Source organism: Ptychodera flava, chromosome 14 (assembly GCF_041260155.1).
Source record: "Ptychodera flava strain L36383 chromosome 14, AS_Pfla_20210202, whole genome shotgun sequence".
In the NCBI taxonomy this organism is placed as follows: Eukaryota; Metazoa; Hemichordata; class Enteropneusta; family Ptychoderidae; genus Ptychodera; species Ptychodera flava.
In genome coordinates this window covers 38,110,482-38,123,130 of record NC_091941.1, presented here as the reverse complement: position 1 = coordinate 38,123,130, position 12,649 = coordinate 38,110,482, and the positions used below count along the sequence as shown (strand labels likewise).

The 12,649-nt window shown below is 38.0% G+C and overlaps 1 protein-coding gene across 2 annotated transcripts in view; it reads left to right on the top strand.

Annotated features, from left to right (window-relative positions):
• Window positions 1-3,289: 3,289 nt before the first annotated feature.
• The window catches only part of LOC139150385 (papilin-like), a 70,302-nt gene continuing 60,942 nt past the window's right edge, over window positions 3,290-12,649 (top strand). The window contains exons 1-3 of one of the 2 annotated variants that reach the window (XM_070722725.1): window positions 3,290-3,611; window positions 4,202-4,274; window positions 10,994-11,115. In XM_070722725.1, the coding sequence (XP_070578826.1) occupies window positions 3,529-3,611; window positions 4,202-4,274; window positions 10,994-11,115 (278 nt within the window). In that variant the 5' untranslated portion in view covers window positions 3,290-3,528. The remainder of the gene's footprint in view (window positions 3,612-4,201; window positions 4,275-10,993; window positions 11,116-12,649) is intronic. The other variant, XM_070722724.1, reaches the window with a different exon arrangement.

The window sequence follows — 12,649 nt, the reverse complement described above, 5'->3', positions numbered from 1 at the left end:
AACGAGAGTTCGTTGGGCAGAAACTTTATCATGGCTCGTGCCGCACATGACAGAAACCGAAAAAATCATCTTTAAATTTGTGTGTCTACAATAGTATTACCAAGAGCTAGAACTTATCATTTCGCATGAAGTTTTAATTCTTCTACATGATAATCACTAAACAGAGAAAGCTATAAGAGAATCTACTTTTGCATCGTTAATGACATTTCGTGTCGAAGTTTGTTTAGAAACCCGGATTTTAACCCATAAATCCACGTATCATAGTCAGTTAATATTCTTTTGCGTGCGCAAGCTTTGAAAGCTAGGAATGCCTTCTAGCCCACAGAAAAATCAATGATGCAGCTACAACAATTAACAAAGTGTCACACTGTGATGTGACCTAACATTCATTTTTGTCACTTCTGAAACAGACTAAAACTGTTTTATAAAAAGTCTACAGTAACCATTTTGACAAAACGGTGTACATTTGAGCGAGTTGAGTCGTGCCTCAGTAATGAATACTACATACCGTCAAGCAGTATCGTGATTATTAGGACGTTGATATTTGCTAAATTGAGAAAGATCTTTGTTCTTACTCCCCTGTTATAGTTTTCGCTACCTCCTGATGGAAAAGAAAAAGAGATTTCCCGCCCCTGCCCCCAAGCCCGTTGTCTTCCAGATCCTGTATATATGGACTGCAGTAAACTATTGTTACTTGTATACTGCTGTAAATTTCATTCATGCGGAATCACCACAAGATATCTTGATCAGGGTATGTATCTAAATATGATGTGTCTCTGTTACTGTTTCAAATCCAGATGGTCTAAAATGTTTTTCCTTTTCCTGTTTTGTTTTGCTTTTATGTCCCTCGGTACATAACATATTCTCGTGTATTGCTTACTGGGATCCCTTCGGTCGCACATTACAAGCCTGTAAGCCTGTTTACTGAATTCTGCATGTACTCAGTTGCAAATTGCTCTGAGGGCTCTGATGTAAATTACAATATTTATTTTGTAACTCAGACTACCCTCTGTAAATAAAGTGTAATAATAATAATAATAATAATAATAATAATAATAATAATAATAATAGGGATTGCCAGAAAAACTGTGTTGAGAAACTGTGATCCAATTTATGGCAAAACAAAGTGTTAATGGGTCAGCTAACATTTGTGTTCAGAGGGAAGTAATGTGACTTTAAAGAGTTAAAACTTGACACAATTACCTCCATTCCGGAAAGTTTTGTACACTGAAAAATGGTCACTCTACCCTGACAGGTGGGGTAGTGGGGTAGAGTGACCGTGACTGAAACGATGTTCTTTGACAAGGTCGACTTTTAAAAAGCTGAAGAAAATACACTCTGCACTAGGTGTGTCTGGTGGGGACATAATTCCATTTTAGTTTTGCAATATTTCAGCCTAGATCCCGCCCCTGGATGTTTCCGGCCCACCCCGTTCATAACAACTGAACGCTCCCTTTGGAGAAAATTACCCCTGTCAGTGTTTATATGTTATTCTTGAAACTTCGCTACGCGCCTCTCGATATCGCGTGAAGGGCATAACTCTTGCAGCTGAATCCTTCGTTATAAACCAGAGATAATCGTTCTTAATCTAGAAGTCTTAGGCTGCATTCACAAATAACGATTGGGGGGGGGGCTGGAGGAATCGCGATTGAAATCTTATTTTTTTCAGATCCCCTCTGAATACCCTAAAAAATTTTCAAATGCCCCCCTCTATATGATCAAAAATTTTCAAGTCCCCCAACTATCACAAGCCAACATATATGTAAAGGATGTGCGCGCAGAAAAAAATAAACTCGTATTGCGCCGTTCCGCTCGCAGGTGTTCAAGACTACCTGTTATTAGCACTTTGTAAAGTCATATTCCTAAGGCAAGTTCTTAAATTGATTCATTTTTAAATGCATTAGTGAAGTTTTTGGATTTATCAATCGAAGCCAACTTTAGTTAATCCAACTCTGGCCAGGTCAATTGCTCCTGCCGAAGATCACACAAAATGACGATCATGAGAGAGTAGGCAAATTGTGAATTCTGGCTAATTGCCATATTGTAAAAAGCTCAGCAAAGTGACCCACCAAAAATTTGTTTCAAAAGTACAAGACAAAGCTACAATATTCCATCAAATAAATGTTTCAGTCTCAGAAATGTTGGGTGTAATAATGGCAAATTTTATTGAAAAAAAATAATTCCATTGACTCACATATTCTTTCATTTAGACTTTGTTGTTCAAAGTTTTACTTTTGTATTATTTTATGACGAGAATTTGAAAATTTAGAAAACAAACATGATGACCTTATCTTTTTTCTTTTAATATTTGATTATTCTCATATGCCAGAATTCAAAAATCCCTGGTCTTCAATGTGTTGCTGTCTGGCCTAATCTTGGGTACAAGTATTTTTCACTGTCATGAGTGTCATTTGACCCAAACTCTTCTTCAACTACCATGTACATCAGAGTCAGAGCTATCTCTATCACTGCTCAGGTATGTAGTGACAGTGACATTGCAGTAGCAGGGCAGTATGTAAGAGTGACACTGCCTGCAGGGAGTAGTTGTATTAACTTTGACAATTTTGACAATATTTTTATTCAGTTTATACAACTGTGTTCTTGTTCTACTACCTACAGCATGTTGAACTGTCCAGTATTCAGCTTGCTATCACAGCCTATGTATGTGTACCACGCATTTATATCACTGACAACTGACTGTCAGTCTGGACTCTAATAAATTATCACCTAATACATATTTATATATACAGACTTTGTCGACAAACTGAATATCGCGTGTTTGAGCATGCTGTAGGGAGACAACAAGAAACTGCGTTTATTACATAGAAATATTGCAAAAATCATTAACAGTTGCAGCCTCTGCCCTGTTACTAGGCTCAAGTTTGGTTTTTTATGACAAATCACACAAGTTTAGTTTTTTTCGAGATAAAATCATGAAATGTGACAAAATGGTTCTAGATTTTGTTAAATTATTACTAACATTACAGCAATTGGATGACATAAAAATGGTATTCATTTTTCGTTGAATTGCCTACAAAAACTTGGAAAATGTAAAACACAAAAGGGAACCGAAAAATTTTCAAGTCCCCCCTGCAGGCAGAGCAAAATTTTTAAGTCCCCCCTCCTCTACTACCCCAAAAATTTTCGAATCTCCCCTGAATTCCTCCAGTCCCCCCCCTAACCATTTTTGTGAACGCAGCCTTATGGTTCACATTGATCACAACCAATACCTGGATACTGCCGAGAGGAAAAATACACGCCCTCAGGCGGTTGACATATGAAGTAGAGCGGAAAAGAAGATGGAAGGTTGAGAGGAGGGTGGTGTTCACTAGCGAACAATCAAGACAAGGCGTTAGAGTGGTCGCTGTCGTCCTGGCCAATCCCTTTGTTTGTTTTCACGGTTATGGACCACCGGCAGGTCACTATCTTCAGATTTGGCGGTATGCCAAGACACCTTTTGATACAGAACGTGGACACGAGCTTCATCAATCGTTGAATCATGTATCGTGACTCCTCATCCTGTTATATATGCAAATTTCTTGGTGTCAAAGGTCGATTAGCGTCCAAAAATCTCGACCGGGCGGAGGAACCATGGAGCTCCGAGGCACAAGGTAAGCGCTCGTCCGATTCTCCTTATTTTTACCGCAATTCACGTTAAGTTCAATACTGTTTAATCAGAGGTGGCCAACAAAAGCAAGCGACTAAAATTTCCCGAAAGTTTTGCTGAAAGGTAAAGTTGTAAAAAAGTTAAGCTACTCATTTGTTTTCACTGAACTTCTGGTTTTACGATCGATCGGCCTCTCTACAGACTACTCAACCAGCTGTGAGACCCTTAGTGAATTGTAAAGTGACCCGAACTTCGCCCCGCGAAAGGCTTCCATGGTACTCAGACAACAAATCAAGCTGGTAATAAGTTACACCTGTTATGCAGCAGACATGTTTAACAGAGCCATTGTTCTGTAAATAAAAAGTTGTTGAGAGTTACGAATACCTCTGTAACTTTTTTCATGGGGACTCGTCGCTTTCCAATTGAGTTTATCAAGAATGGTTGTTTTCTAAACATGTTTTTGACTCCAACTTCCATTAAAAATGGAGAAAGGGCAAAAAAGAGCAAAAAGATAGAAAGTAACTTTTAAGACAGTAGAAAACGTGTTTTTAATTTGACTACAGTGGCTTACAAAACTTTCTTATTTAATCACAGGATGTCACTGTACTTGAATGTAGTTGTCATCTGCTGTGGACTCTTGTTCAGTCTGGCTGTGTCAGAAAATCAGGTGAGATAATAGCTCTACACATGATTTGTGTATTGATATGCTGTAGATAATGTATCAACTTAAAACTGCATGAAACTTTGTGTCTTGTACCTTTTCAAGGACATTAGCTGGGAGGGGAACTTTTCTGCAAGTGAGACTTTCATTTATGGCCTACTTCTATGTCCTTCTCACGCAAACTCTTGTAATATAGCTCAACTCAGGGAAACAAACAATAAATCGTTCTGAAGATTTGCTGTTATCTTATTCATAGATTGGAGAGCAGGTTAAATCTTCCCACACAAACTACTGTGCGTTGATTAAAATCAGGAAGATACTGGAAGATTAAAAACAACGCAATGCTTTCATAACATATGATATGGCAAACATGTCACGTAAGCCAGTGCGGATGGTGGTCATTATTTTACTCTATTTTTATGCTGTCGAATGTTCTCCTTTGTCTGTAAGGCTTCCTGCAGGGGGTTAGGTATTCCTATTGTGTTTCCCATGAAGGCTCTTGTTCATACATAATGCGAGATCCACTTGTCAAGTTTCCTCAGGCTTTGATCAGCATTAATCCGGCCGGTCAACCGTCAAGTGCAACCTGTGGAAAACGCCTGTGGGCCCTTTATTAGATTAGGCATCAGTTGTTTTGATAGCAATTTGAAATCAGATATTGCTGTTCACAGTAGCTGTCAGTTATGTGAACACCCATTGTTTAGCTGTTTTGAGTTCTGGGTAAAGCACATGAAGGGGCCCATTCATTGTGTAAACATTATGGTGAGTGCAGCTCACCGGAAACCATTCATTGTGTTTGCTTGTCTTTCAAGTGGCCTGAAGTCAGCTGCTGGTGTTGTTTTAAGAGCAATTGTAGAAGCTTGAACAGGGTATCTAAAGAAAGACATTCTTTCCAAATTTATTGTTTGAGTTGTAAGATTGAAATGTTTGTGGCATGCAGTAAATTTTTTTTGACTCTGTCTTGATTTGCATCATTACCAAGATCACAAGAATCAAAACTGACAAGCATCCAAGAAACGAGAAAATATTTTACATGCATATTGTCACTGATGACAATAAATATGTTACTGAGGGATTAAAATTTTGTCCATGTTACTGAATTTAAATTTCTGTATTTCTGTCATCAAACAAAGTGACTACAGTATGTTAGCTAGGCTATGTCTGCAAAAATTGCTATTGTCTCAGTCAAACTTGACAGACCAACTCTCCTTGTCACTGTAGTTCAAAGCAAAGAAGGAGAGGACTAGTATGAACTTCACCTCAGACTTTTTTCATTGTCCTCACAATCAGGTCCATTGTGTAGTTAGGTTTTGTAGTCAGTGTTTGTACTTTAAGATGTGGGTCAATAGGTTCTTGAATTCCTCTGAGACTCTTTGCAAAGTACCCGTTGTTTAATAATAGTGTATGATAATGGTCTAGGCGTGAAATTCCGGGCCTTAGGAGGCCAGTATTTTAATGCATGTCCATAATTCATGTCCGTCAGATGGAACTGTTTCTCAGATAAAATCTTAAAAATTTACAAAAGCCCAAAGTTCACCAACATGTATAAGTTACATATGCTAGTAATACAAGCTGACCCACTGAGCAATCATTTGTTCACATTGTCAATATTTTTGACAATAGCCATGATCCATATCACACATCTCAGGACAAAGAACTTGCCCTTCTCAGTGAGTTTTACATAATAGGATGATAAACCAGTTTTCAGTAACTTGGAATGATATAGTTGTCACATTCACCTAATAACCACAGACCCCTAAAGGTAGTAAATTTTATCAGATTTTACTGCAACCCCAGGGTTTTCAAATTCCAGCTACATAGTTTATCTTTTCTGACCGGATGCTATTGTCGGTGATCTTTGAGCATTGACCTGGAAATACCAGGCAGGACTGGGATGTGGAGATAACCATATGATGCTATCTAAACTGTCAACACATATACACCAGGGGATCAGCTTAAAGCTGATGTAACTTTTATCATGATGTAAGCTTGATTATGTATCTGTACCAGATTTTTCGCGCCCAGAAATACTTTGTATTAATATGGTAATATGTAGCTTCTATTCATGTGTACCTTGCATTCCAAACTATAATTAACTCCAAAACAGAAAAAATCAGTCGCCCTTGCCAACTGTGAAATCAGAAATGTGTGTCTTGCTTTGTTTTGCAGGTCTTGTGAGTCATTCCAGTTTTGAAATAAAAAATGTATTATGTTGGTACAGCCGGTAAAGTATTTGGCATTTCCAATCAGTTTGGTAGGAGACTTGAATGGAGCCCAAGCTGCGGTGAACTCTCTCGATAACCTTTGTTAATTCTTTGCCGAAGTTTGCATATGTTTTAGAAAGCCAGTGAGGTACAGGAAGCCATGATAAGGACCCATGTCCTTTGATTCCAAAATTTTTCAATCCTAAAAATGTTCAGTGTCAAATGAAAGTTTACTGTTGTAGTAGAGATGCTTATCCATCAGGACACTGTGTACACTGAGTGTTCCATAATAGACACTTTTCCTGTACTTCTTCCTGTTTGTTGTGGTCTTATAACTTTGTATTCCATCCTTCTACAATATTTAATATGCTTTAATCATACACTGTGTGAAACTCAATATGGACAAACAAGATTTCATAACTTTCTTGTAAGCGTCTTAGGACTTTGAGATTAAGAAGTTGGTAAAGACTACCATTCATTTAGATTCTAGATCTTCATTGCTTTCAGGCCACAACTACCATTCAATGTGATTAATGGATACGTTGAAAATCAACAGAATCATGACATTTCAATTTATTTTATATACCTGCCAAACGATGTTCATCCCTGCTATCTGAGTTAATAGTGTGATTACACTTAGAACTTTCCCAGGCCATTGGAATGGGTAAAGGTCAAATTGATAATTCAGCATGTTTAAAAAACTGCTGGCATGAAGGACTACTATTGTTGGTTAGTAATTGTTTGATCAATAGCAGCAGCAAAAAAGACATGTAGGAATGTTGACATTCATTATTGCTTATTATCCTGGGTACAATTGGATCAGTGGAGTGTTAGATAACAGCTTCCAGGCACACAAAAACTTCAAAACTGAATTTGCAAAAGTTGGTATGAAAGTCAATTTGAAGATGGAACATTATGTGATACATCAGGGTGGTAGTGACAACCATCCTGAGAAATCTAGTGTGGTCCTTATATTTTGGACAAGGCTATAAATTCTTTTTTGACAAAAATTGTCTTTGGTTGAACATCTTACTTGCATTTATGACAACTCTGGAAAATGTAAGAATTTCAAAATCAAAACAAATACTAATAATTGGTGTAAGTGAGATATTTCAATGATAAAGATCCATATTTAAATGGTTGATGGACATTGAACAGATAACATATGATCAAAGAGATATTGTGAAAGTTAACTTGATCTGCAAGATCATAGAAAACACTATACTCTCTACTAAATTCTGTTCATTAATTATAAACTGAAATGCTCTTGGGAGAAGAACTATAGGATTAGTCTATGTATACAGAATTACGTATAACTTTCACCTCATCTCAGAAAACCAGTCAGAATGAGTAAATGTACGCCTATGATCACCATTACAGACCTTATATACATGTTGGATGAGTGACTGTATCTAGTAATCAGTATTGTTCTGAAGATCAGTGACAACTCGACTCCATCGGTCCACATATATTTTTGTAATCCTTCATACATTTTTGAGAAAAACTATCGACAATGGTATCAGATTTTAGACAAGGGGGCTGGCTCATCCCTGTAGATGCATGCCATATTTTCTCAAAGATAGAAAGGAAAGATTCATAAAAAATTTACAAATCAGATATTTTTTTAAGTTCCAAAATATGAAAATGACATATTGGAGGAAATGCTTATTTGTATTCACGCTTTTTTGATCCTGTGGTATGGCATTGTATCTGTGATGTCATTGTATATCCAATCACTACACTTACATAAGGCCAGAAAATCGCATGCAGAACACATAAACACTTAGTAACTTATATAGGAGGTATTTCGCGGTATCAAAAACGGAGGAGTGAGGGACAAAGTGCGGGACTCGCAAACTGTAATTTAGGGCACTCTGAGGGACGTCCCGCACTGTGTAAAATATGGGACTCTGAGGGAACGTCCCGCAGAGAGTTAAAAACTGGACTCTGAGGGACGAGGGGCGCCCCAACGATGTGAATTGGTCTGGTACGCGCTGGCGCGTTACTTTTCAGTTTGGCTTTTTCGTTTGCAATGGATCGCTAAAAGCGTCGTCGACATTTTGAATCCTGCCAACAGAACGTGAAAAGAAAGATGCAGCTACGCAAGGAAATCACTTCAAACGTTTATTTCGTTTTTTTCCTTTTTTAGCAAAATCATTAGAAGAAAATATAACTTTTTATGTAGCCCATTCTTCACGATGTCCTGTCTGATGTGGCGCTTGGATTGCCACCACTGTCATGGTGAGAAATGGTATAATCACAAGCAGATCGTGCCTCGAAGTTTATCGAAATGCAATGTACGTAAAATCTGTCTAGAGACGTAATTTCCCGTGTGAACAGATTATGACATCTAGGTTTAACCTCAGTCCCTCCCTGCGTACGATGCTGTGTGTTCCCGGCGTTATACGGCCTCTCACATGTAGGCCTATACCGTCGGGAACACACAGTACGGTATGCAGGGCTATCTCTCAACCCACTTATAGACACGGTGAAAAAGACTATCGATATGTCCATCGATATCGATAGGCAGTAAATAGTAGTCCTTGTTTGTGTACTTTGCACAGGCAGACTCACTTTCTACGTTATTAGACACACACGTTTGGATTATTTGTCCCGAATTTACCAGTATTGTGCTGTCTGGAACCCTGATATAAGGCGTCGTAAAATGTTGCATATTGATAAGTGCTGACAAATTCTGCGGTGTAACCACGGCACTCAAAGACATTGATTTGGTTGATAAAATGTGACATTGTTGTCGGGTTTCTTCGACTAGGCTTTGACTTGATTTTGACTGAAAGGTTTATCGTCATGTCTTTATGTTTACTTGAAGTCATGTGCATGTTATAAAAAAGGGTACTAAGAACATCGGACTATCGTCAAACCAGAGGCGTCTTACTTATTTCTTTTCTGCATACACATTGCTTGTTAGTTGGAACCTGATTGAAAACACCATATAGTCACGGTAAAACCAGCAGAGTACAGCTTAGAGTAACTCTTCAAACAAATGTCCCGACGCGATCATATCATCTACCGTTGATCTGAGTCAACATCTAAGCGAAAATTTCGACGACAGATTTGAGGCAACACCATCAACTTAACAAAAATCGGTTGAGGAAAGACAAGTACGTCTGATGATTCTGCAAGCTACAACTCGACACAGGGACATTTTACAGAGAAAACTGCTTATGTCAACTTCCAGAGGTAAACATCAGCTCAACATTTGACTCTTGCTGATTACAAAAGCTATCGAGGAAATTGCGTTGCGGTAATTTTTTTGGGCCAACAGGCTCTCGAGGATCTAAAAATTATAAAGCGATCATTGCAGCTATGAAGTCAGTGTACTGGCTCACAAAAGACGATGTGGCAATGCTGAAATACGAATCACTGTGTAAAACTATTTGAAACTCTAGAGAGTGGATACATCACGGGATAATCTACGATCAGACAGAGGCAGAAATGTGAGATACAATATGATCGTTCATTAAAAGCAAACAGTAAACCAGCTCTGTGGAAGTGAATTAAGTGCCCTCTCAGAAAAAAAGCACAGATATTTCTGCAGTCAAGAAACTAATCATTTGTCAAAGTCCTGTACTCCATGCCACAGACGCATAACTTCAGTAGCCTGTCAAGGTGAGGGATAGCAAGGCTGAGAACGCTGCTATAACTTTTTAAGTAAACGTCCTCGTGCGTAGCAGCGGACACCTCGTTTCTCCCAGTTTCTCTTGAGCAGTTTATCCGCTTCGAAAGCGACGGCATGAGCGTAATGACCGACAAGAAAAATCAAGTTTTAGTACGACTAAGACGTGAAATAAATCTGTACACCATTTGCCGTTATGTACATGTCAGGATGCCGATATCGTGCTGTATTTGAAGAAATACAAAAAAAAACCTAATTGATATGTGATTATATGGCAGTGACACTGATAGACATTAGGGAACATTCAAATACCCTGATATTGCTGTACATCATATCAAGTGTATCAAAACTTGCAACCGTGATTTCGTTCTCTAATTGTTTATTTATTTATTTGTCTGTTTATTTATCGAAATTTTGACTTTTCTAGTCTTGGGACACAATGTCCCCACCTTTGTGAAAGCTGGCTGCACGACTGCTCGTAGCCTACAGCCCCAACACGGGGAACACGCAACTCTCTTCACCTACACGCATTTCGATAAATTTTCACGTAGTACATGCAGTTTCAGCGACCTGCAGCGCAATGTTTAGTAAGCCCGATCTCCATGGGCCCGATCGTTATTTTGTGCTATACCAATGCACATCCTTGGGGGCGCCCCTCGGAGTGTTTAACTCTCTGCGGGACGTTCCCTCAGAGTCCCATATTTTACACAGTGCGGGACGTCCCTCAGAGTGCCATAAATTACAGTGTGCGTGTCCCGCACTTTGTCACTCACTCCTCCGTTTTTGATACCTCGAAATACCTGTATATAGCAATGATTTCCTAGCATAGTAACATAGTATAAATTTCATTCAGTGTATTAAAAAGTCACCCGTTATTTGTACAGCTTGAGAGAGTTGCCAGGCAGGCACCCGGAGACTACTGGGAAGATTGGGGAGAGTACGGACCTTGTTCTCGTACTTGTGGTGGTGGTGTCTCTTACCAGGAGAGAAAATGCCGAAGCAGCAGGTAATTAATTGCTGAACAATATCTGTAATTAGTGGACATGTCACAAACAACTCAGTTAGATAAGATTTTAATTGTTGCATGATTTGCCACAGTAGGCGCAGTGCTGATGGCTTATCTGCTCATTAGTTAAAAAACATTGTTGAATTGAAGTCCAGTCAGCTGTATCTCTTGGTGTTTTGCTTACCAAAACTATACCAGTCAATCTTCAGAGATATTGTGATTTATGTTGTTAAGGTAGTATGTGCCTTGAATGTGAAAGACTACACTTTTACTCAAATTTTCCTCTATTACCAAATCAAGAATGAAAATCAGGGGTCACCATGCAAAATTTGGTACTAAAGAAACAAATTACCTAACATTTACCAATCCATGCAGTTCAAAATAATTAGCCCTTTAAGGCTAATAATTAGTCCTCAATATAAATTTGATTAATGGGGGCAGGCTTGATTAGCTTTGAGCTATTATTTTCGACTCCAACATCGCCTTTTTCCTCTTCATTGCTTAATGAGACTTGTATGTTTGTATATTTGAAATTTGCAATAAAGTAAGTAAAATGGCCACCATTCCTATGTTATAACTCTAGGGTGAAAAATAAGATTTTCAATTTCCAAAAAAACTTAGATAGTGAAAATATTTCTCTCTCCAAGAGCTATTAAATGAGCCTCTACAAGTGTTAGATCAGGAAAGAATATAGTAAAAATGTTAGAGTCTGAATATCTGTACCTGAGGCATATTCTGTTTTCAGCCATATTTTCTTTCAAAATGTCACTCTTTTTACCATTAGCGATGGATTTAGTTGATTGTTTACATTTATTGTGGACTCGTTTGCTATGATCATATTGGCTTGCAAGTTGAAAATTATGTCATTGTCAAAATCTAAATTGTACATTTGTTGCCAATGTTTGAAAAATGTTCTGTGGTTCCTCTTTGGTAAGCATTTTTACATACTATTGCCTTTGATTTCAAACCATTGCATTGAAAAAATTCAAAAAGATACAGCTGATGGGGCTTTTGAGTAAATTTATTCCTATTGTATGAAAATGACCAGTGCTGAGAGGGAGGAGTTATCCTAGTCACTAGTGATGTCAGTAAATTGTGTATTTCCACAGGAAACTGTCTGTGATTTATCAGAATGGCTTAGTATAGTACAAAGTTTTATCATAGTGTGATAACTAACTGACCTGTGCACAAACCATTCTTCTTTAAACTGATTTGTGTTGACATAACTTTTAAAACAAATCTTTGCAATAGATGCCTCAGAGAGTGACACCTTTAAGCTCTGGGTAAGAGTCAATGGTTTGCTGGAAATCTGCTGTATCAAATCAGGATGTACAAATGTCAAATCATGATTTAAACATTTGTCTCATACTTAAAAAAGAAAATCCTTTGTGGAACTTGCTCTGTGTCATCACCTCAAATAAAAATAATTGCTGAGAAAATTTTTTTTAATTTGAAAGAGTTTTAGATCTGTCACTAAGTGACGCTGAATTGACCACTCGTGCTAATTTTGTCAAATATTGTATTTGAACTGCAA